This window comes from Lithobates pipiens, unplaced genomic scaffold, assembly GCF_037356315.1.
Source record: "Lithobates pipiens isolate NorthernLeopardFrog02 unplaced genomic scaffold, aLitPip1_a1.2 Scaffold_18, whole genome shotgun sequence".
NCBI lineage: Eukaryota > Metazoa > Chordata > Amphibia > Anura > Ranidae > Lithobates > Lithobates pipiens.
Window position 1 is genome coordinate 46,191,582 of NW_027507758.1, and position 26,954 is coordinate 46,218,535.

General features: G+C 40.7%; 1 protein-coding gene across 2 annotated transcripts in view; it reads right to left on the bottom strand.

Annotated features, from left to right (window-relative positions):
• Window positions 1-26,954, bottom strand: part of PRKCE (protein kinase C epsilon) — a 569,674-nt gene that overhangs the window by 188,038 nt on the left and 354,682 nt on the right. For both annotated transcript variants that reach the window (XM_077485651.1, XM_077485652.1), the window contains exon 10: window positions 25,313-25,486. In XM_077485651.1, coding sequence (XP_077341777.1) covers window positions 25,313-25,486 — 174 coding nt within the window. The remainder of the gene's footprint in view (window positions 1-25,312; window positions 25,487-26,954) is intronic.

Sequence of the window (26,954 nt, forward strand, 5' to 3'; positions counted from 1 at the left end):
TTGCCCAGAAATAAGATTCAATTGTTAATCAGATGAGACTGCATGAAACAATTGCTGGGTACCTTAACCACTTGCCGACCAGGCGGTTTCTACCATTTTTTATTTATAGGTTTAAATGAGTATTTTTTTTTGCTAGAAAATTACATGGAACCCCCAAACATTTTATTTTTATTTTTTAGCAGAGACCCTACAGAATAAAATGGTGAGCATTGCAATTTTTTTTTTACGATACACGGTATTTGCACAGCAATTTTTCAAACACAATTCTGTTTAAAAAAATGCATTTTAACCACTTAAGCCCTGGACCAATATGCAGCTAAAGGACCAAGCCCCTTTTTGCGATTAGACACTCCGTCGCTTTAACTGACAACTGCGCGGTCGTGCGACGTGGCTCCCAAACAAAATTTACGTCCTTTTTTTCCCCCACAAATAGAGCTTTCTTTTGGCGGTAGTTGATCACCTGTTTTTTTTTTTTTCCGCTATAAACAAAAATAGAGCATCAATTTTGAAAAAAAAATGCTATTTTTTTTACTTTTTGCTATAATAAATATCCCCCAAAAATTTATATAAAAAACCTTTTTTCTTCCTGAGTTTAGGCCGATACGTATTCATAGTTTCATAGTTAGCAAGGTTGAATAAAGACACCAGTCCATCCAGTTCAACCTGAGTGAGTTTTCTTCTGCATATTTTTGTTTAAAAAAAAACAAAACACGCAATAAGCGTTTATTGATTGTTTTCGCAAAAGCTATAGCATCTACAAAATAGGGGATAGTTTAATGGAATTTTTATTAATAATTTATTTTTACTAGTAATTGTGGCGATCAGCGATTTTTATTGTGACTGCGACATTATGGCGGACACGTCAAACAATTTTGACATATTTTTGGGACCATTGGCATTAATACAGCGATCAGTGCGATTAAAAATGCACTGATTACTGCAAAAATGTCACTGGCAGTGAAGGGGTTAACCACTAGGGGGCAGTGTAGGGGTTAAGAGAGAGTGTTTTTTTTTACTGTAGGGGGGCGTGGCTTGGCGTGTGACGTCACTGATAGTCTTTCCCTACGACAGGGAACAGGCGATCAGTGACAGGCTCACTAGGAAGCATGAGGAGAGGTTCGTTTACACTTACCTCTCCTCGTTCTTCAGCTCTACGGGTCCTGCGGCCACAGAGCTCAGGACCGGGTCGTGAATGCTCCGGCAGCAGTACGCGCGCGCGACCCACGGCTGGGCACTTAAAGGGCAACGTATCTGTACGTGCTTGTGCCCAGCCGTGCCATTCTGCCGACGTATATCGGCGTGAGACGGTCCTTAAGTGGTTAATGAATAAAAATAACAAAACAATATTTACTCAAATTTTTGGGTAAAATGTGAAAAATTATGCTACAGCGATCAAATAGATACCTCACATGACATACTTTAAAATTGCGCACGCTCGTGGAATGGCAACGAACTACGATACCTAAGAATCTCCATAGGCGACGCTTTAAACTCCTTTACAGGCTACTTTAGAGAGGTGGTCTAGTGCTAGAATTATTGCTCTCACTCTAACATTTGCGGCGATACCTTGTATGTGTTAACTACTGCGCGCAAGCAGGGAGGGATAGGACGCTTTTAAAAAAATAATAATAATTTTCCTATTCATTTTACTTTTTATTTTTACACTGTTATTTATTTTATCACTTTTATTCTTATTACAAGAAATGTAAACACCCCTTATAATAGAAATAAGGATGACCAGTCCTCTTTATGGAGAGATGTGGGGTCAAAAAGAACCCAAATCTCTTCATTACCTTTAAAAGCAAAAGATCAAAAAAATATTTATTTTGATCTTTTGCTTTAACCACTTCAGCCCCAGAAGGATTTACCCCCTCAATGAGGCCATTTTATGGCGATACAGCAATGTGTCGATTTACCTGACAAGTGCGCGGTTGTACAATGTTGTACCCAAACAAAATTGATGTCCTTTTTCCCCACATTTGCTGGTATGCGATCACCTCTGCGGTTTTTATTTTTTGTGCTATAAACAAAAAAACACCAAATTTTTTTTTTATAAACTATATTTTTTACTTTTTGTTATAAGTAATCCAAAAAAAAAATATTTTTTTAAAACTAATTTATCAGTTTAGGTTAATATGTATTCTGTAATAGCGTACATTGATTGGTTTGCGCAAAAGTTATAGCGTCTACAAAATAGGGGATATATTTATGGCGTTTTTATCCTTTTTTTTTTATTTTTACTAGTAATGGCATTGATCAGTGATTTCTAGTGGGACTGCGACATCTCGGCAAACAGATTGGACACTTCTTTTTGGGACCAGTGACATTATTAGTGATCAGAGCTAAAACTAGCCACTGATCACCTTATGACACTGGCAGGGAAAGGGTTAACATTAGGGGCGATCAAGGGGTTAAGTGTGTCTTAGGGAGGGTTTTCTAACTGCGGGGGGAGGGGACTGACTGGGAGTACAGAGAGATTGCTGTTCCTGATCACTAGGAACAGACAGAATCTCTCTTCTCGCCTGTCAGAACAGGGATCTGCTTTGTTTAAACTGGCAGATGCCCGTTCTGCCTCTCTAAGGAGGAATCGTGAATGGCCAGCAGATATCGCAGCCACCAGACACAGGTGCACAGGCTCCGGCAGCGAGACTGCTATAGCTATTAAACAAACCGCCGTACCAGTACAGCAATTTGCTCAATAGAGCCACCCTGCCACAGTATATTTGCAGCAGCTGGTCGGCAAGTGGTAAAAAAAAAAAAAATTTAATTGTCCGGTCAATCAAAGAGTATCGACTCTTTGATCGCCTATGGGAGCAGCCAGTCGCAATGATACAAACAGTATACGTGAGAAACACCAGCGAGCCGCTGTTTCGGAAAGCACTTTGGAATGCTTTCATGAGAAAGCTAGCCGCCAGCTGCAAAAACGGTACTGGGGTTGCAGCTGATATCTTCAGCCATAATCCCGGTAAACCACTTGCAAACCGCAACACATATCTACGTATTGAACTCGGCAAGTGGTTTAAAGCAGCTATTCTCAACTAGGGTTCCATGGGACCCTAATGTTCCTCCAGAGGTTGTTTGGGGTTCCTTTAGCTGTGGTTTACTGACCTCCCATCTGATGGAGCCTGCATAGTTTTGAGGCCAACACCACTTGGCAAAGCCAGTAGGATGACACCAATGATTATTTTAGCTGATTGGTATTCCAAACACCACCGTAATTCTAGGTACACACATGGAGTTTTTTTTCTTTGTTGAACTCAATGGACTGAACGAAAAAACAAAAACAAAACAGAGGTCGCCATACTCAACAATGTTAGTGTGGCGATCTCCCCCACTGAACTATTGTGTTCTGAGAGGGGGGACAAACTCCCCCCCCCCGCCAGAACACACTGATCAGCACTTGCCAGCATGCCCATTCGATAAGAGCCGGTCTTTGGACCGCTTCTGTCGGACAGGCTGCTGTACATATGGGCTGAATGTCAGCTGGTTTCTGGACGATATTCAGCTCATATGTACCAGCCTTAAGGTGGGTATGCTTCCCAAAGACTAGGGATGAGCTCGGTGTTCGACTCGAATGCATGTTCGACTCGAACATCGGCCGTTCGCCTGTTTGGCGAATTCAGAACTTTGTGGACCGTTTGTACCAAATTCGTGTGGTACGAACGGCCCACAATGCACTAAGCCATCACAGTGCATTGCTGGCTCATGATTGGCCAAGCATGCACTGTGACTTCGCATGCTTGGCCAATCACAGCGCCAGCAGCGAGGAGAGCCACAATTGGCCACAGGCAGGATGCCTGTGGCCAATTATAGCTCAGGGGGTTTAGTAAACGGCCCACGCCAGCGCAGCGGCCTTGTGAAGTGTGTTCCGACGTGCAGGGAAAGAGCAAGATAGGCAGGGACAGTGTTCTTTTCTCAGGCATCTGCAGGAGTTAAAGTGGGTGTTGTGTGCCTCCAGCACAGTATACACCTGAAGATACCCCTTATTGCTGGTGTTGTCTGTTGCATATCTTGCATATTAGCCTTTAAAATTAGCACTTTTGATTTCGAACGTTCGAGTTCCATAGACTTTAATAGGATTCTAAAGTTCGTACGAATTTTTGGTCCTTTCGAAGGTTCTGGTGCGAACCGAACCGGGGGGGTGGGGGTGTTCGGCTCATCCCTACCAAAGACCATCAATGTATGAAGTATTTTCAAATTACCTTTGATGGACTAATCTTAGTAGGGTTTCCTTGAGATCGGAAAAATATGTCATGAGATCCTCTGGAGTAAAGAGGTTGAGAAAGGCTGCATGCCAAATAAAAGTTTAAATGAAGCTTTTTTGCATATACTGCATGTATAATACATGCAGTATCAATTCTATTTCATCCAGTCTTTGCTCCTGCAGAGCTACGACCACCAGTGGAATCTGCAGCATCCAACACTTCCTGGTTCATCTTACGGCTGTGTTCTGTTACTCCATTGGCTGCTAAGGGGTCGATTTACTAATGCAGGCCATATGCAGCTCAAAATCCAAACTCATTTGCTTTTGAAAATCAGAAATTTAGAAATCTGAAGTTTTGTAATCTGATGGTGCCATGATTGATTTCAAAATTCGACCAACCAAGCCTTCAATTTCACCTCACGTTGCTACAGAAAAGACATTTTGGCGACCGGGAATCTTCTTTTCTTTCCAGGTCACAGCAAATGCGCATTTCTTTTTTGATTATATTTCTTGCACGATTCTCCCATCATTAATTAGAAATTTGTTTGTTTTTCAAAAAAGTTCCAACAAACACAGTCACTCAAATTCGATGGTCGTATGAAAATTGGGTGTTGCTGCATCCCACCAATGGTGTGAAATTCAAACGAAAATTCATAATTAGGATCTTCGAAAGAAAACGAGTTTGGAATTTGACCCATGTATGTTTTAAATTGGAGTGCAAAATCTGATGCAGGTGTGCATGGTAGCCAATCAGCTTCTAACTTCAGCTTGTTCAGTTAAGCTTTGATGAAAAAAACCTGGAAATTGATTGGATTCTATGCAGAAGTGCGCCAGATTTTGCACTCTCCAGTTTTAGTAAATCAAACCTTAATATTTATGTATAATTTATACAGCCACTGCTTGAATTGTTGTCATCAATACTTTTCGGTGAAACAGACACCTGTGTCTCCCCGTGGTGGTCTGTGCCCCCCCCCCCCAGCTGGCTGCTAGGTCATTAGTGTTTGCCTGTTAAGATTGCAAGAAGACTAGTCACTTAGAGGTTGATTTACTAAAGACAAAAACTTCTATACACTCTGCGACTGCAGTTGCTTCAGAGCTTAGTAAATGAGGTAAAGCTTCACTTTGCAAAAAATACCCAAATTGCATGCAAGGAAAAAAAAACAGCATTTTCCTTGCACATGATTGGATAACGGAAGTCAGCAGAGCTTCCCCTCATTTACTAAGCTCTGGAGCAGCTGCACTTGCAAAGTACATAGTCTATTAGCCTTTAGTAAATTGACCCCCAAAAAGCATACAGTTCAATTTATTCCAACAACAAAAAAGATGAATAGCTGAAACTATTCTTTCACTGGGCAGATGTTCAAAAGTTAATACATAGATAAATAATATTCTAAAGTCTGAGTGTCCAGAAAACCACATAGCCAGAGTCCAAAGGAAAAAGCAAAGACACAACGATTTGTTCAGTAATAGAGAAAATAGAGAACTAGAATATCGGTCATATTTATTGTCACCAATGTTCCAGCTTGTAGAAAATGACAGCAAAAGTAAAAACATTATCTAGGGTGAAACTAGAGAAGCCCAAAGTGGGGAGAGGTTAATGGGCACAGGAAAAATTGGGGGCTCTAACCTAATCAATACCTCTCTTTGTTTAGCATATGTGTCCGCACATTACATTATGGACAAGATTGAATAGAAAATTTTCTTCTCACCAAACAGCTACAAAAACCAATTAAATACACATATGCAAAATATAACATAGTGATCACATGTAAGCTGATGGCTTTATAAAAAAAAGTCTTCAATCTTGCAGAGACCACTGCAGCTTGTAGAATGTACTGTGACTCAATTTAATACTGTAAATGCCTGATACAATAATAATATATAATAAAATGCAGATACAATTCTTACACATCATTATCATAAAAAATATTTTGGTGAGCAAAATTAGTCCGTGTTCTTGTTACGTTAGCCAATGTTTCAAGACAAAGCTCAATTCGGCCTTGAGGATTCAACGTTCAATGGCCTCTGGTTAAGGATAAGTTTACAAATAGCGCATCAAGCTAGGAACTGCACATCTTTTCATATAGGAAATGTAAGGTTACATTTTGTCTATTGGACCCCTGTAGCTTTTAATTCAGCCAAATAATTATAATATTCCAAGTTACACAGGACACAAGGAACGAGAACCTGAAACCAAAAGATCCAACAGTGTGTAGGTGGTATTATTCATCACTTGAGAGCGTAAAGACAACTATAATGAAAACACCACTCTGAACGGACTTTCTCTTCAGAAGATTCTGTCTCTCCCCACTCAGACTGGGCAATAGCAAAGGCCTCACACTCTTGAAGTTCACCAATTTTTATACTACGATATAGAGAATTTTTCCTAGGAGTTTGACATTCCATTTGGCTTTCTGACAGAAGCTGGAGATTCCGCTAGGGATATAGTGGAGGTCCTGAGAGTCATTAAAAGGCAGCATGTGATTCTGTTTGCCAGCGACCAGGATAAGCTGGAATAATTTTCTGAGGAATTATGCTTTCCTCTCATCGCCATTTGTTTTACGGAACAATCCCACAGATGTAAATGCATAGGATGCACAGCACTGTCACCAATCCAACCCAGGAATTAGCCGAACCTATGACATCCACTTCCCAACACTCTCTTCTATTGTTGTACATGAGAAGAACGCAAACCACACTGTTTATTTCTGGATTTCAAATAAATAAATCAGTCACTGAATTTTCTAAACATCCGTTCCCGATCTGTAAACTGCTTTTGTTTTAACTTGAATATTCGGGAATCTACTAAGTGAAGAGTTGTTCCTGAACAAATTATTCAAGTAAAGGAATGTCCCTTCAATAATGGGAATTATTGAGAGATGGTTTACGAACGAGAGAGGAACAAGAGGCAAAGGAAGGCAGGGAGGAGAGAGAAGGGCAAAGAGAAAAGGGATAAAGCATAGGCCGAGATGGTAGGGGGTGAGGAAGAAAAAAAAAAAAAAAAAGAAGGAGGGAGGGATGAGAAAAAAAGGAAAGAAAAGAATTAGAAGAAAGAGATCATGGCCCATAAGTCCATTTACTACATTACCCAAAAGTATACATGGAGTAGGAAGCTAAATTACAGGTACCCCCTGCAATAAAAGCTTTATTTTTGTGAGATCCTTTATAAAGAGATAGATACAACTCTGCTCATACAATACAACAATGGGAAGGGAGGAGAAAGAAAAGGAAACAGAAGACAACAAGGACACAGGGACATAAGGGAAGACAAGAGAAAACGAGGACAACAGATATAGAGGAGAGGAAAAGGAAATGTATAAAAGTGATTAAATAGAAAGGTGAGATGAGAGGCATAATTAGATCTGGGCACCTGAGATGTATTCCGTTTGATTGAAGGTGTCCCTGGTTGTGGTTCCTCTCTATCCCTCAACAGTGGTATATTACCACTATAAGGTAAGGTAATTTAATGTAAGAGTAAAGAAATTAAAACAAAAGTGGAGCTATTGCTCATAGCCATCAACGAAGCCTCAAAACGAGAATTCTGACTGAATGATAACTCAACTCTTATTCTCATCTTGTTTTCTATTGTAAATTACTAGGCTTCCGTGTAGAGAGCCTCAAGAAAGTTTTTGAAGCTCACATCTAATTATGTATGATGTGATTACATGACACATGGAAAGAAGAGGTTTACCAATGCCGAGTACCAAACAAAAGGTTGTTTTCTTTAAGCTCCATGCACTAAGCTATAATACACATTTTATGTGCCATAATGGTTCATTTTCAGCATTGAGGTTGTTAATTCTTCTCAAAAAGGTGAAGATTTGCCATATTATAGGGGAGATCTAGGGATGTTAACTACCTAACCAGCACCAAAGATTTGGCTTTTGTCTAGTAATCTTACTACAAGGGGGCGTGGAGTAGGATGCATGCAGTGAGAGCTCTGCTTGTCGTTACTCCTGTACTCAGTATCTACCTTAAATCTAATCGATACTTCACACCTATATACCCCCGATCCCGACCGACTATCTCAGGATCATGTCTCCGATGAAAAAATCCTCTGAAGCCTGCGATAAGCTCACCAAATACTGTCAGCAGGAGAAGGAGCAGCAGGCCAAAGATGGCACTAGCGCCTCGTCGGACACAAGCCATGGCAGCCGCCAACAAACTGCTGGACGCTATCGCTTTATGCCAAAGTACACTTACCACAAAGATTGAGGTGGTGAAGATGGATGTGCCCCTCAGACAGGACCTGTTTACCCTCCGGGACCATGTGGCTGAGGCTGATCTACTTCAGCAGAGTGGAGGACATTTTACATCCCCTCCGACACACCACAGATGAGGTACGTCGTCAGCTGCAGCAAATGAGTGTAAAACAGGAGGATATGGAGATTCCCCTCCGCATTTGTAACCTCCGATTCATCGGTCTCCCAAAATCTGCGGAGAGCACTGACTCTGCAGGCTTCCTTGAGAACCTACTGACATCCACCTTTGGTAGGGATGCGTTCTCAGTGATGTTTGCAGTGGAACACGCACACTGTATTCCCGTACATCCCCCTCCTTAAGGAGCCCCACCTCGTACCCTGATCGAAGTTCCTGAACTTCAAAGACCGGGAAAAGATCCTCTGCCTGACCAGAGAAAAGGGCAATATTCCCTACACTAATACACACGTGGCTGTCTTTCCAGACTTTTCTAATGCGGTACACTGGCAAAGATCCAGGTTCCACAATGTTAAATGGCGCCTCTGTACCCTACACCTTAAATACGCCATGCTATACCCAGCAAGACTAAGAGTGGAATGTGATGGCTGAGTACACTTCTCCAAGGTCCCAGACCTGGCATCTACCTAGATAGACCAACAGCATCGCCATGACTGTGTCCTTCTGACCGCCTGCTGTGAGTACTGCCTTCTCTCTCCCCATTTATCCCTGCCTCCCCGTCTACCATATAATCTTACTCTCCTGGCTGGGCCGTTATGGGTCTTACATTTGTGACTACCTTCTGCCGGGGAAGAGTTGCGTGTATTCCCCCCCAATTAGGGCCTGCAGCACGAACTATACTTTAGCATGACATTACTGACCCACGGCCCCACGTGCCCAGCTGCAAACACGCCACTGTGAAGTATTCATGAGAGGATATTCTGAACATTAACTTTTTTTTTCTCTTCATACTGCCTTGCTGACAAGCGGCCCCCCACACAATGCCGTAATGGTGCTACACTTTTATGACTCCTACACCCTATGCACTTCTCAGAGAAGAAGTCGCCCCATTAGGGTTTATCTGAATCTTTTATTTCCCCTTTGTTTGACTGTTTCTTTACTTCCACTTTTTTTCACGGGTATCTGTTATTTGAAGTCAAGTTGTCTGCCTCCAATGAGTTCTCAGCATTGGATGTCCTCTGTTGGTATTTGGTTACGGGTTAACATGTCTGTGCCAAGCTGAGGCGACAACGGACTGGCTGGGAGGGGGAATGTTTTTATACCAAACGGCACTAAGATAATAATCTGTACATACACTACCTGTCACTTTACCTTGCTTACTATGATGTTTGACTTGCCTAGCTCTACTCTGCCGGTCCTAATACTACTGTATCCAAAGGCACAAACCCTCTATCCACCATGAATTCCCCAAAATTCCTCACATGAAACGATAGAGGCTTGTGCAACAAGATCAAATGCACTGCCACCTTAGCATTCCTTAAATCCCAGCACACTGACATCACCACGTTGGTAGAAACGCATGTCACAGGTCACTTGCAATCCTCCCTGAAAAAGCCCTGGGTTAGATGGGCCTATCATGCAACCCACACCTCATACTCTAGGGGGGGGGGGGGGGGGGTGTCCGTCCTAGTTGCTAAAAGGGTCCATTTGAGTTAATATTGCTCCAGATGGACCAGCAGGGCAGATATGTATTCTTGCACGCCACTATTAATGGCTTTCTCATTCTAATTTTAGCTTGCTATATTCCTCCCACATACAATTCAACCGTAGTTAAGGAGTACCTTGCTTTTATGTCTCAATACCCTGCGGTGCCAGTGGTGTGCACGGGGGACGTCAATATAACCCTAACGCCAGCCTTAGACTGAATTAATCCATTGAGCCCTACTTCGGATTCCCCCCATACACATCAGACTGCATCGCATGTTTACTGATTTTGCCTTAGTAGACACATGGAGACACAAACACCCGGCTACTAAAGCCTTCTCGTTTTTTTTAGCCAGTCACAATACGATGTCACACATCGATTTTATTTTACTGTCACTGAGCCGATACCAAAACTGGTAGATGTGGGATTTGCACCTAGAATTTTGTCGGACCATGCCCCTTATTGGATCAGGGTCCAACTGCTGAAGGCCTCCCCCGCTCCGACTTGGACACTGAATCCATTTTGGCTGACAGCCCTGAAAGATCAGGGTGATATATCCACTGAACTGCAGCACTACTTTATGGCCAATGGGGAGTCAACTTCATACGGGATTGTGTGGGAGATGTTTAAACGACATGCTAGTTCACTGCCCTCCACTCGCATAAACACACTTAAAAGGTCATCCAAAGCTATTGTCCAACAAGCTACAGACCACCTAGAGGAACCCCTCACCAAGCACCTCTTATAACCTTAAAATTAAGGCATGCCAGATTACGCAACTACACATCAAAAAAGCTAAGCAACACATTTTCTCCTGTAAACAAAAGGTGTTTGAATATGGAGAAAGATCAGGAAAACTGCTTGCATACTTGGCCCATTTAGATTCGCACCCCCCATGGTGGTTTCACTGGCAGATTCGGGTGGGAATGATACAAAAAACTGATCTATACCCATAGAGGATCTCTCCTTAAGTACGAGAAGGTGTGGGGCAGATGGTTGACAGATGGTGAAACACGCACTTGATTTGCTATTTTTCTTCCTGCTGTATAATGACTGTATATATAGTCTCTAAGCTTTATAACAGAGACCTTTTAGTTCTTACTCACGCCTGATACACCGACCTATGCCAAACAAGTAATATGACATGACGATGTATGTACTGTTGTCTATGTCAAGATTTCTTTTACTTATGTACCATGCATATACTTTTCAATAAAGTTGGTTTTTCCAATAAAAAATAAAAATAAAATCTTACTACGTAACAGCAGTGTACTTCCTAAAATGTGTGGGTGCCTAGGCACTTCTGTCCCTACGGCTGTATTTCTGCAGTGTGAGAACTAAGGCACTGCTGCCTCCAACTGCTAGTCTAAGGAGATTTGGTAATGTCACTACTGTGTACAACAGTAAATGAGGCATTGTACGTTTCTAATGGGAAAAGATCCGCTGCAGGGACACCACAGGCAATACTGGTTACTCTTTCTTTATCCCCTGCCTTCCTTTTTTCGTCACAACTTCCAAAGTTTAGTTCCTCTAAGAAACAAACAATCCCATGCACATGCTGGGTGAGCTTATCCCACATCTGGTAACCTTGCTCTATATACTTGGCAAGTTTTTTTTTATTTATTCACAAGAAAACTCTTGGCAAGTTTACTTCTCTAGCTGACAATGAACTCTAAGTGTTAGAATGAAGACCTGGGATTTGTAGCACTCCACAGCTTTGTGGCTGTAAAGTAGCCCACATTGAGTATGCAAAACAAAACAGGAGAAAGTGAACCAAAAAAGCGTATGTGAACACACAAAAAAAAGTGCACTTAGGGTGTGTCTCAGATCCTCATCCCAAAGAGGAAGGACCCCCCCCCCCCCCAAGATGCACACCTATTGACAGGGCCAGGCACACTCAGGTCCACCTATCCAAAAGGCCCAGTAGACCCCTCTCTTCATGGATAGCCAAAGCTGACAAACGAGTCCTAGTTGAGAATACTCTGCCAAAGAAAGTCCCCCCCCCCCCCACAAAGGCCGGGGGGGGGAAGCAACATAATGGCCATGCCTCCCTCCCCTAGACTTCAGGGTAGGCCCAAGGATACACACACCCTCCAACATGAAAAAAAAAAAAAAAAAAGAACACATAACAAACAAATAAAGATAGAAAGTAAAAAACTGCCAGTGCAGGTGCATTGGCTAGGCCTTGTGGCCTGTTAACAAAAATTGTCCCATAAGGTCAAGCCCATGAGGCGTACCACAGAAGAAGAAAAAAAAAGTACCATGGCACTTAGGGGGGGGCAACTCCACAAGTTTCTCGATCTTCCTAGTCCCTGCCCTAACTAGACCAGGTAACACTGCTCCAATCAGGAAGCACTGGGCCCCTCGTAACCCTCCACACCAGGGCAAAACTTCCGTCCCACCCCTTTTGTGGTGCAAGCTCAGTTTGGTTATTTTATCATCGGGAAGATTCCTTAGAAACTCCATCATATTAGTAGGAATTCTATAAAGCCATCCATCCCAGCTGTAAGGCCAGAATGACAGTAGAGAACCCCTACTGGACACTGATAAGAGCAGATACTACACTTGATTGTAACCAAATAGCCAAGAAGCAACTAGTATTGAGTAATGTATAGCTACCCATCTACCCAGGTACAAGTACCCATCAACTTCACATAGACTTTCTCAGGCCCCCCCCCCCCCCCCCCCCAATCAGTTTATATTACAGCAACTGCTGCAGACTATAAGCTGCACTATAAAACAAATAACCTAAATCCAGTTATGTAATCAAGTCAAAAGACAAATGTTAGTCCAACCCATTTCAATAGAGCTGTTAACAAATTATACAAATCTGGCTACGAACACTGGATTAAAAAGATAGTTTGTAGTTTCAACATGCAGCAGTGAGGATCAACATATATCACAGAGACTACATAGGACATTTAAACATTTTTCTCTCTGAAATGTTTCCCCATTAAAAACACGTATAAAAGTGTGATTTACTGCATTTAGATTTGTCCGTCCTGAATGCGATTTTTTTGCTTTAAAATAAATGCCACTAAACCCAACTGCCTCTAAATGACTATAAACTACTCAGTGTACATGGACAGATAAGATAACAGAGGAGAGTTCAGCGGCTGCTGAAAAAAAATTGCCCAACTACTTATAAAGGTCTGTGTACATGAGGCCTAATAGAAGTGCCCTTTTTTCATCAGGTTCATAATCCTGGGGCTCATTTATAGCAGAAGGCCTGAGTTACCTTTGCATTGGCATGCATTTCGACCCATTGCATTTTTTACAAATTTAAACTGATTTAAATGGCAAGTTGCAGGATATTATTTCAGCAGATAGTACTTTTGCAAAGCAGAATTGGTCCTATAGAAAACAATGGATCTTTTCAGTTAAAGTGGTTGTACAAGAACCACCAATCTGCCAACTACTGTAAGCAAGAGGGACCCTTCCATCCTAAAATAGCGAAGGAGCCTTGGTGAAATGGCCATTTACCTTTTTTCTTCAAAATTCTCACTAAAGGTAACCCGTCATGAAATAAATATGAAAGTTGCCTTTGTTCACACGGATTTCATGGTTTCAGTACGGAGAAAAAAACTTACCAAAACCAGGTATGCCGAGAATGAGAGCTGGAACTATATTCCAGTCCATCAATAGCATTAGCACAACAGTCTGTGCTTTTCTAAGGGTCCCCGTAACAATTTTATTAACTGTTGATCCTTCCAGTAGATCTGCTATTTAGCCACTTCCTGTAAAAGGGTGACAACATTGTTCGTACATTCATGAAATGCCTAGCAGTGTTGTCAACACTGAGCTCAGCTACTGCTGGGATGGGGAGTGTGCTTCCCCAACAGGGCATAGAAATTATATATATATTGTTTTCCTAACCTAACCAAGAATCTTGTGGATGGAAATCGGTATTGGTGAGTTCAAGCTATCTAATGAGGATTGTCCTCAGTGATTATATCTGCTTATACAGGCCAGGCATAGAGGTCTCAAAAGGGATAGATCGCTTCACAACAATCAGAGTCAGAATAGGGAGAAAGAGCAATCACTGAATGCACTGCTTTTGAATCAGGAAACACACTAGTTCCTGCATTTCTTGGGGTGATTGCCAAATATTGCCGTGTCCAGGAATTAAGCCAGGACATGGTAATATAAAAATATGGAATATTTTGGGCAGGCTTCATGGGTTATAGAAAAGGACTACAGGTATGCCATCAGTAAACAAGATTGTACCAAATGGCACAGTGCATCCTTTACAACTGGGGCCCCTTTTTCGCAAGGACTGGTTGCAGGCAAGTATGAATATATCCATAAGCAAAGAAAACCATTCAACTGCCACTTTTACTTCTATTTCTTTCAGTATAGGCCTTAAAAGAAAAAAAAAGGAAAAAAAAAAAAGAAATGCCTTAAAATAGAATTAGTATGGCATCTTGGACTTAAAGCATTTGGAGCGTTGTTGACGTAGAAATAAATCTTGCGGTTAATCATTTATTTTATATCCCTCTGGAGAGGCTGCAATCTATATTTATATTCATTAATTTCCATTCCTGGAATAGATGTTCCTAAAATTCACAGTAAAAAAATTATTTATGCATATGAAGCAGAGCTAATGAAAATGCTTCAAGCTGAATATATATCTAGTATCAGGTTTATTTTGCTAAGTAAACCCCAGAGCAACCAATCAGCATTCATCTTTCCTTGATTTCTCTAAACTCAGAAAAATTCTAATCTGATTGGTTATCAAAGGTTCTTGCAAGTCATAACCACTAATTGTGCAGCCTTATTAAAATAAATGTGTCACTTTGGCCTGAACGCCCCATGTAGAATTAATTTAAAAAGATAGAAAACCCCTTCCCTTTTTTTTAGCTTAATTTACTTTGTGCAAGCCTGGACACTTCACCTTGGGCCCAGAACAAAATACTTAAATAGGTTTTGCGACTTGCACATGTAGTCAGATGAAGAAAAACTTAATTCAAGCTCAAGATCTCTGATGAAGAGGTTGCCACACAGCAAAGCTTCGCTCGATGGGCACCCAACAGTGGCTTGAACCATAGAAATACAGAAAGGAGCACCAGGCCAAAATTTGTAGCAAGGGCCCAAAGATAAATTTTAGCTGTTGGTAGAGAAGTCATAAAAAAAACAGCCAACATATTTCAGGGGCAAAACCAATTCCCATTCATCAGGGCCCGACACAGATGGATGGACTCGGAGAAAACAGTGACTTTACAGATCTATACTAGAACCAGTATTGAAATCTACTCACGAAGCAACAACTCAATGGCAGTGGCTGAGCAGCAATGGAACTTCATCTTAAAACCTCAAAAACGATAATACTTGTGTTTTTGAGCATTTCCAGCATAAAAACGCTCCAAGGAGCTATACAAAAACAATCTTTTTTTCTGATCCTAGACGCTGAAGCTCAAAAAACACTAATAACCTAAAGTAGCATGCATGGACACATAGGACAACACTATTTAGCTTCTAGGAGCAGGAAAAAAAATGCTAATAACAGCTTCTAGGAGCTTAAGAAAATGCTGGAGTGGCTACAACAGGTGGGCTGGAGCTAGAACCTCATCTGCAGAGAACCCATCACCAAAGAGTTCCAGAGAGATACCAGTTAGAGTAGGGATCCTCCAGCTGTTGCGAAACTACACATCCCATGAGGCATTGTAAAACTCTGACATACACAGACATGACTGGGCATGATGGGAATTGTAGTTCCTGAACAACTGGAGGACCATAGTTTGAAGACCAATGCGTTAGAGGGTTGTGAAACCAATGTGAACGAATAAAGTGGAATTTTTCTTGTACAGTTAATACACTTTTAGAGAACAAATCAAACGAATCATCAAAATGACAGATTATTTTTTTTCTTGTTTATGGAAAATTTTACATTGCTGTTGGTTATCAAAGTTTATGTTAGATTAGGGCCCGCTTCACCCAGTCACTCTGTGAACAGAACACAAAAAAATGTCTGCAGGTAGACCCATAAGCTGGGAATGAGATCATAACTGACTGACTACATCTGATTGTTACAGATAAGAGAGAGCGAGTCCATGATTCACCCTGGAGGATGCCTGGATGACAGAAGTCAAACCTTTTTAGCATGATCCAAATGTCAATAAGTTGTGTGCTTGGATCCTATTGATATTGTTTAGGGATAATCCCCTTTCCCAAAACCAAAAAAATATATTCTCAATAAAGAAAGCCTATATTCCTTCTTCCTAACTACAGGATAATGGGAGTATACGACATGACATAATAGCTTAATGGATTGAAGACGTACAACACAGGCCCAAAAAAAATCATCAAAGCACACAGGGCGTACAAAGCAATCCCAGATCCCTCTTCCACACTGCTCCCCCCCCCCCCGCCCCCACCTTGCTTTTTTTACTGGCAATTCCCAGCTGTCAAAATGACAGACAGGACTTGCCCTATAACACAGTAGTGGCTGCAATCAATCCTGCGTAAACACAGAGCTTATGATGGATGTGAGATCGGAGCTTGCAGCTTTAGCTCTGTTCTCTGTCCAATGAGCTGTGCCTCTCACAGCCATAGAGCAGAGAACCGATTGCTTCGAATTGGGCCCCTTTTGTTAATTGAGAGCAACATCTGCTCCATTAACTTTAGAAGAGCCATGCAAGCATTGTGTCTACACAACTCTTGTAATTTCCACCCCCGCAGTGTTTGCAAATACTGTTCAGGGCTCAAATGCGAATTACAATGTAACATTGCTATTTTGCATATCCTTTATTTTACTTAAGTGCAGACCAATGGAGTCACCTGTGATCCGCATATGTCGCCAGCTAAACCAACCTTACAAGTAGAAAAAAATTATTTGTTTTCTTAAATAAAACATGTTCCTGTTAAACCTTTTATTAACCCTATATGTCCTGTATAATATTAGTAATAGTATTAATAATAATAATAATAATAATAAATGTAAGGCATACCTTAACTACTTGCTGACCACCCACCGCAGATGTACTGTGGCAAGGTGGCTCTGCTGCGCACATCGCCATACCGGTACGGCAATTCGTGGACTAGCTTTACTGGGCACACACGTGACAACAGAAGCTTGTGCGCGCTCCGATTAGCCAGCGGATATGGTCAGACGCCCGAGATCCCTCCCCACAGTGACAGAGCGGGGATTTTTCAAAATTGTCTGACTATTTTTGTTTATGGCGCAAAAAATAAAAACTGCAGAGGCGATCAAATACCACCAAAAAAAAAAAAAAAACTATTTGTGGGGAAAAAGGATGTCAAATTTTGTTTGGGTGAAACAGCACACAACCACGCAATTGACGGTTAAAGTACCGTAGTGGCGTATGGCAAAAAATGGCCTGGTCATTAAGGGGGAAAATTCTTCCGGGGCTAAATGGTAAAAAGATTTTTCAGGCATGTAAAAAAAAAAGTTCAAGTAAAGTACAGTATCAGACGTAATATGAATTCCTTGTTATAGGTTGCAACACTTTGCTCATTACCTTGTTTAGACTGGTTTTCTGTCATTTTTGTGTCTTGTATCACAAATACAGACAACAGAAGCCTAAGGCTCTGCTGCCACCAAGTGTTTTTTTTTATACAACACAGCTCTACTGATAGGTCACAGTTATATTGCAGAAAAAAAAATGTATTTTTTTTCCAATTTAAGATTTTTTTTTTTTTGCAGCATTAATAAATATTCTTCAAATGTATTAGAACTAATTTTACAGACAGACATTTTCTGTGCAGGGAAGATCTTCTTACACAGCGTGCTGTTTATAAGTGTCTGCTAAGTCTTATCGCTGTAAGCTCTACCTATTATTTCCTGTGTACTCAAGTGTCTACGGTAAAAATAACAGAATTGCTGGAACTGCATAAATAAAAGGCTGCAAACAAAAAAAATGCTTTGTAACCCGCTCTTAGATCCTGTTTATTTAATGCTGAGATGGTATTTCCCCCCCACTTCATACATAAAAATTAATCTCCTTTTGTGTAGGTGGGCTGACAAGCTTGGATAGCTTAGAAAAACACATGATCTCACTGGTATATATATTATTAAACTGATGAAAATAATTATGAGCAATACGTCTGCTTTATATAGAATATATTGCAATCAAGTTCTAGGCTTTGTAAGATTTCATAACTGAGACAAAGCTACATTGTCTTAAAATAATCAGTTTTGTACATGCAGAACACCCTAGGCAGCAAAAAAAAAAATGTCAAATCAATCCTATGTCCTTCACTTCCTGAACAGGAGACATAACAGGAAGTGAGAAGGGATCCCTCTCAGACCATTCTAAATGATTTTTAGATTGTAAGCTCTCAGGAACCTGGCACTCCTATCCATCTCATCTTGAAATGTATTGTAACTGTACTGTCTTCCTCCCAGATAGGATAAGTCCACATTGTATGACTCCAGATCCATTTTTTTTGCAAACATTCTGCAAGTCTGATGCAAGTTCTGGTTCAGTTATGTTGTGCAATAGTCCTCCCACCACAGGGGTCACTGTGGCTGAATTTTCATGCTGTAGACTTGCAGAGCTCTTGCTGTAGACTCAACACTGTAACTTTACTCTTGCTAGAGACTTGCCATGCAAATTTGCTACAAATTGGAAAAGTGTCAACTAGAACTTGTGCTTCAAGTGCTCTGCAAGCGTTCAACTTGCCATTGAAAATGTGCAGAGAGTTAACAAGACTTACAACTCAACACTTCCGCAAATTTGTGGAATGTTATCTTTGCTATCTGGGCTTTATATTGTAAAGCACCCAGAAAATAGGTGTCACTATAGAAATCCTGTATTATAATAATTTAATAGGACTGGACCGAAAGGAATGCAAAAGTGGGTATAACTTTATTAACTTACATAGGTCGTTCAGATTTCACATATAAGTAGAGTAACTCTTCCTCTATATTAAATCGTCTTCTTTTTCATTGCAGGTAAACAAAGGGTTCCAAGCAGAAGCAATGTGTTGTCATTGAGTTCTTGAGGAAGGAGGGTAGCAGGCTGTCTGACATCCACAGAAGGCTACAGAATGTTTACGGAGATGACACCATTGATAAGAGCAATGTCTTGTCTTGGCAATTTGACAATGGTGTCATCTCCGTAAACATTCTGGTCTGTACCCTGCATCCCTCCATCAAGAACTCAATGATGGCACATTGCTTCTGCTTGGAATCCATTGTTTACCTGCAATAGCAAAGAAGAAAAAACTGGCTATAACATTTTTATTACCTTACATAGGACATTCACATTTTATGTTTGTAGAGTTTGTAGCGTAACTCCTCCTCTATTTATTCTTTTTAGTTGCAGGCAAATAATGGACTCCAAGCAGAAGCAATGTGCCGTCATTGAGTTCTTGACAAAGGATAATGGCAAGATAAAGGCCACAGAATGTTTACGGAGATGACATGAACCACAATGACAAGACATTGCTCTAGTCAATAGTGTTCTCTTCATAAACATTCTGTAGCCTTTTGTGGATGTCAGGCAGCCTGCACCCCTCCATCAAGAACTCAGAACCATTTGAATCCATTGTTTACCTGCAATGAAAAAGAAGAAAAAAATGACTATAACCTTTTTATTACCTTACATAGGACATTCAAATTTCATGTTTGTAGAGTAACTCCTCCTCTATAGCAACTCCTCTTCTTCGTCTTCTTTTTCATTGCAGGTAAAAAATGGACACCAAGCAGAAGCAATGTGCCGTCATTGAGTTCTTGACAAAGGATGATGGCAAGATAAAGGCCACAGAATGTTTGCGGAGGTGACACCATTGACATGATCCACCAATGACAAGACATTGCTCTTGTCAATAGTGTTATCTTCATAAATATTCTGTAGCCTTTTGTGGATGTCGGACAGCCTGCACCCCTCCATCAAGAACTCAATGATGGCACATTGATTCTGCTTGGAATAAAAAAAAAAAAAAAAAATATATATATATATATATATATATATATATATATATATATATATATATATATGAAGTTACTCTTCCATATTGGAAGATCTCCTTCTCTATTTCTGTTCTTGTGGCAATTGTATAATTTTGGACCCTCTCTCATTTTCAGTCCTGGTGGCAAGGGACACCATGGTACCATCAGACAGGGTGACACTCCGCAGTGGGGCACAAACCATAACGAAAACCTTGACTGGGGTTCTAAACTTTTCTTCCTCTACTATCCTAAACCAATTAAAACAAACATTCTGGGCTTTAGATATGTATAGAAAACCACAAATCAACTGTAGCATACTCTTGCAACCTTCAAAGAATATTCTATTGCCAATCTCATTTTGAAGAGCCCTGACCTTCATACGCTCACTGACCCTAACAAAGTATGCAGCAAGTGAAGTCACAGGGATGACAGAACTACTGATCTACATACTTGTTTGAGGTCACTGTTCAGGAACTATTGGGGCCATTCGATCAAAAACACAGTCCGGAAACTAGAATGATCAAAATGAAGTCAGCATCAGCAATGCTCCTGGCGATCAGAGTACAGAGGGAGAATTTGTGAGTACATGCTGCTGGGGGAAGGGAGTAAATTGCATGGGCAAATGCAAGGTTCACCAGTTTTAGATGTACATACAACTCATCATAGGTACATAGTTAGGTTAAGGACATCTAGTTCAACCAGTGGGAAAAAAAAAACTGATAGAAAACATACATATACACTATCCTATACCTACAGTTGATCCAGAGGAAGGCAAAAAAAAAACCTTATGAAAAATCTTTCTTGCTCCCCAATGAATAGGATGAAGAAATTCCCTGGATCAACTACCCCTGTCATTATTACCTCTAAATATTGAGTTATATTTTGTGCATTTAGGAATAAATCCTCTTTTTTTTTACCAATCTACTGAACTGGCAAGAACCAGTTCTTGAGGGAGTCTATTCCCCATTTTTACAGCTCTTATGCCCCGTACACATGATCGGATTTTCCCAGCAACAAATGTTGGATGTGAGCTTGTTGACTGAAAGTCCAATCATGTGTATACTCCATCGAACATTTGTTGTCGGACTGTCTGCCAACAAATGTTGGCTTGCAGGTTCTCAAATTTTCTGCCAACAAAACGTTGTTGTCGGAATTTCTGACTGTGTGTACACAAGCCCGACGCACAAAAGTTCACGCATGATTAGAATCAAGCAGGAGCCGCACTAGTTATTAAACTTCCTTTTTTTTGGCTTGTCGTACGTCTTCTATGTCACCACATTCCCCATTTGTAATTGTTGGCCAACATTTGTGTGACCGTGTGTATGCAAGACAAGTTTGAGCCAACATCCTTTGAACAAAAATCCACAGTTTTGTTGGCAGAAAGTCCGATCTTATGTACGGGGATTTCGTTTGAAGAAGACTTTCCATGGTTTTCAGTCTCTTTTTCTCCAGACGTAGAGTGCCCCCTTGTCCACTGTAATGACCTGAAAATGAATAACTCAACAACGAGTTCACTGTATGGACTCCTTATACATTTATACATGTTGATCATATCCCCCTTAACCACTTAAGGACCAAGCCTCTTTTTGACACTTGTTGTTTAAAAGTTAAATCCGTTTTCTTGCTAGAAAATTACTTAGAACCCCCAAACATTATTTTATATATATATATATATATATATATATATATATATATATATATATATATATATATATATATATATATATATATATATATATTATTATTTTTTTCAGACGCCCTAGACAATAAAACAGCGGTCATTGCAATACTTTATGTCACACCATATTTGCACAGCGGTCTTACAAGCGCTATTTGTTTGGAAAAAGTACACTGAGTTAGAGTTAAAAAATATGACAACAGTAAAGTTAGCCCAATTGTTTCAATATTGTTAAAGATAATGCTATGCCAAGTAAACTGATACCAAACATGTCACACTTCAAAATTGCGCCCGCTCGTGGAATGGCAAACTTTGGCACTTCTAAATCTCCACTGGCAACGTTTAAAAATTTCTACAGGTTACCAGTTTTGAGTTACAGAGGAGGTCTAGTGCTAGAATTATTTCTCTCGCTCCAATGATCGCGGAGATAACTCGCATGTGTGGTTTGAACACTGTTTTCATATGCCAGTGTGCTCGTTCGCTTCTTTTTTGTTTATAAACACAAAAAATAAAAACCGCACAGATGCAGTGCCAAATTGTAAAAAGTGCTCTGGTCAGGAAGGGGGTAAATCTTCTGGGGCTGAAGTGGTTAAAGAGAAACACACACCGTTCCTGAAAATACCAGGGTTATATCAGCTAGCTGCTGCCATAACAATAGTATTTAGCTTCAAAGTACTGACGTACGGGTATGGCATTTTACGTGAAGTGTTTAATCTCCTCTTCTCAAAAGAGAATGCAGTTCTCTTATCTTTCCTCATAGCTGAGCTCCTTCATGGCTCTTATCAGTTTGGTTGCCCTTCTCTGCACTCTCCAGTTCCCCGATATCCTTTTTGTAAACTGTTGCCCAAAACTGAAGTGCATATTCCAGATGAGGTCTTACAAATAATTTGTACAGGGGGAAAATGATCTCTCTAGCTGGAGTCCATATTTCTCTTATACAAGAAAGGATTTTGCTTGCTTTAGGAACCCTAGCTTGGCATTGCACGCTATTATTAAGTCTATGATCTACCAAGACCCCCAGATCCTTCTCCACCATCAACTCCCCCAGTTGTTCCTCTTCTAGTATGTATGATGCATGCATATTTTTAGCCCCCCCCCCCCCAATGCATAACTTTACATTTATCAACATTAAACCTCATTTGCCACATAGTTGCTCAATTAAACCGTGCATTGCGATAATCTGCAAACACTGAAATGGTACTTTTAATCCCAAACCCTATATCATGCATAATTATGCTAAAAAGTAAGGATCGCAACACTGAACCTTTGGGTACACAATAACCTTAGACTATTTAGAGTATGAATCATTAATCTCTACTCTCTGAATATGGTCTTTTAGACAGGTTTCTAACAGTTCTTTATCTATTTACAAATTACATTTTCTAAGCCTTTTGACTTTAATTTATGCATTAGCCATGTTTGGGGAACTGTGTCAAGCACTGTGGCAAATTCAACTATACCCACAACCACTCTTGTCTACATTTTTGCTTACCACCTCATAAAAAGAAATCAGATTTGACAACTTCGATCTTTTGGGAATCCATGCTTATTGTGTTTAAAATATTTTCTAGCAAAAACTCTTCTATATGGTGGTTTATTAAACTTTCAAGTATCTTCCTGACTATAGAAGTTTAACCAGTCTGTAGTTAATTGATAAAGACCTTTACCCATTTATTAAATATAATCGCAAAATTGGCCTTACGCCAATCCAGTGGTACCATGCCAATCATTAAAGAGAAACTCTTAACATTAAAAACCATGGCTTAGATATAACAGAGCTCAGCTCTTTAAGGACACTTGGGTGTAAGCCATCTGGTCCCGTGCATAATTTTTTGTAAAAATGTTTCTGGACCATGTGATTTTCAAGCCACTGTGGATCATTTGTGGCTATGTCAATATTATACCCATTAAAAACCTGAGCTCCCTCATTTTTCTTTGTATACATAGAGCTGAAAGTGGTATTTAATAATTTAGCCCTCTCTATGTCCTCAGTAAGCAACTCAAAATTATCTAGTAAAAGGCCTACATGCTCGGATCTGACCTTTTTACTATCAATATATTCAAAGAACTTTTTAGGGTTGGTCCTACTCTCTTTTGCAACTGGTTCCTTTTTAGTTTTTGCAACTTTGAGTTCTTTGTTACAAATCCTTTTATATTCGTTGTAACTTTAAGATGATGCTAGTGATCCCTAATTTTTATAGTTTTTAAAAGCTCTTTTCTTATTATTTATAGCTATTTTAACTTTGGACGTGAGGCACATAGGTTGTTTTTTTTAGCCTTTTAAACTTATTGCCCAGGGCAATATGTTTTACAGTGTGTTTGCATATTGTTCTGTGTTCATTGATGCTGATATTTCCTCCCAGTCTAAACCTTGGAGAGCAGTCCTCAGCTTTGAAAAATTTGCTCTTAAAGTATTTTTATTTTTCCAGTATGTGCTTGTTGGTTACAGCTAACATTAATTAAAATCATGTTATGGTCACTACTGCCCAGATATTCTTTCATAATAACATTAGTAATAATCTCTGCATTGTTTGAGAATAACAGGTCCAGCAGAGCATCATTTCTAGTTGGGGCCTCTATGAACTTTAACATAAAATTGTCTTGTAATATATTTATGACGTTCTGCCCTTTTACAGTTCCAGCAGTGCCATTACTCCAGCCCTATTTGTGCAAGGAGTGGAGTCTTCACCTCCAGCATAGTGAAGCATGAAACCCTCCCCGCTAACAGAGGGGTAGAGCAGGCCCCCTTGTACGAACCCCTGACCTCATTAGTGCAGTAGGGGGGCCAAGGAGTGATGAGGGGAATGTTTTCCCCATGAGGTGCAGGCAGAGTAGTACTATGGGCTGTGGCTCCCAGCATTTATGGTAAAGTTCTGGGCCCCAATGGTTCATCAAGAGGGCCTGAGGCAACGAGAAGACTTATTTTTTGCTTTTGAGAGAAGGAGGAACATTTGCTCTTGACCCGTGCACTCTGTATGTTACTCCTGAACTTGCACTCTGTACGATACATACTCATGGCCCTTTCACTCTGTACCATACAAAGTGCAGGTACAGAAGTAACAAACAGAGCGCAAGAGTCAGGAGTATGTATGTAACATTATACTAACAGGAGGAGTAGCCTAAAACTTGAGCCTACATACAAAGTGCAGGTGTCAGGAGTATGTATCATAGAGAGTGCAGGTACAGGAGTAACATACATACTCCTGACACTATGAGGTTTTTCATGACAACCTTTTTTTTTTTTGTAGAATGAAGTAGGGCCTAAAAATCTAGAGCGCTTTCACTTAACTTCCTTTCCTAGTGTTAGATGTGTCCTACAAACTGAATGTGGGAACATTTCCCAATGGGGACCAAAGAAGCAATAAAATCATTAAAAAAAAGGTTTTGGGATTCTAAACTTTAAAAAAGTTTCTGTCCAATGATCAGCATTCACCAAGGGCCCTATTGAGAAACACAAGGAGCTGCTACCCACAACAACCAATTGGAATTCCCCTTCTGCCAATTGAACATTGGTAAACTGAAATCTTATTGGCTGCTAAGGGTTTCACTACTCTTTGCCAGTAAAGATCCAGTAAATGTGACATCTCTTCTATTTCAGTAAAAAACACAGAACGTAGTACAAGTTTGAAGGCACACAGTCCACACTCACATTACCTTCGTCTGAAAGCAGCAGTACAGCTGTGTTAGGTACGGATGTTTTCTCGCCAGAGCCAAGATCCTTTTCTCTGTCATAGTGCAATCAACATCATCATCCTGCAATATCACATCTTTTTTCAAGACCTTCACAGCATAGACTTCATCTTTACCTTTGACTTCAGCAAGCATGACCTAGGAATAGAAATATAAAAATATGGTCACCACCTGCTCTATACAAGAGTCGATACACAGATGTATATTCTGGGCACGTGTATGAAAAGCTGCAGTTTGCTTACACTGACTTAAGGCTAGTTTACATTAGCGCTAGCCCTCTGAAGAGCAATCTATGGCGAATCACTTCAGATGGCATGTGAAGGGACAAGGCACTATATGACCTCCTCCCCTCCTATTTTAACCTGTGAAAATCCACATCACACAACCACAGGCATTGCACAAACAAAAATTAGTTTTGTTTTGGATATAATCGTTATGTATTAATTTTGTTTAGTTTCAGAATTTGTTTAGTTTCGTTTAATTATGTTCTAACAAATTGCAAATTTTTGGAACAATTTGACTTTGGATCAGTGGACAAAATGAGCGACCGATTTGAATTCTGTGTGCAGAATAGTTGGTTGTTAAGGAGCGGGCCAGGAAGCCGGCCACCCCATCCTTAACAACCGATGACTCAATCAGCTGTCAGCAGGCTTCTCCGCTGAAAGCTGAAATGTAAACAAAAGAACAGAAAATTCTGAAATTAGAAAACAAAAAAACAAACAAACAGCGTGCCCCCGCCCCCCCTCCCAATCCATACAAGGCACCTCAGGGTTCGGTATGGATTGTAATGGAAACCCCACGCCAAAATAAAAAAATAAAAAAAAAAACGGTGTGGGGTCCCCCCCAAATCCATACTAGACCCTTATTTGATCATGCAGCCCAGCGGGCCAGGAAAAGGGGGGGGGGAGACGAGCGAGAACCCCCCTCCCCTCCTGAACCATACCAGCCCACAGGCCCTCTCTAAAGCACCTCGCCCCCGTGTTGATGGGGACAAGGGCCTCTTCTCCACAACCCTTGGTGGTGGTTGTGGGGATCTGCGGTTGGGGACCTTATCAGAACCTGGAAGCCCCTTTTAACAAACGGACCCCCAGATCACGCCCCCCATGTGACTGAGTATGGGGAAGTACCCCTAGCCATTCACCAAAAAAGTGAAAAAAGACTAACATGAGTTTCTGACAAAATAAAAGGACCCCCCAGTGTAGATCAATTGTCAATCATACCATGCCCGAAAAAAAGAGAACTCAAAAACCTTTGGCCTCGTCAAAGGCTCCCTGCCGACAGTCTGCTCCTCCACCCGATAACATCAGCGGGTGACTCAGTCCCCTTATGATTTCACTGGCCAGGACATGCTGCGTCGATGACATCACAAGGGGCAGGGATCATTTGCTGAAGGGCCTGGTATGGATTGGGGGGGGGGGGAGATGCTGTTTTTTTGGGGAATTTTCTATTGTCGGCATTCTTTTGTTTACATTTCAGCTCTTGGTGGGGAAGCCCGCTGACAGCTGATGAGTCATTGGTTGTTAAGGATGCAGCAGCCAGCTTCCCGGCCCGCTCCTTAACAACCAGCTATTCTTCACACTGAATTCAAATCGCTCCAAAAATTTGG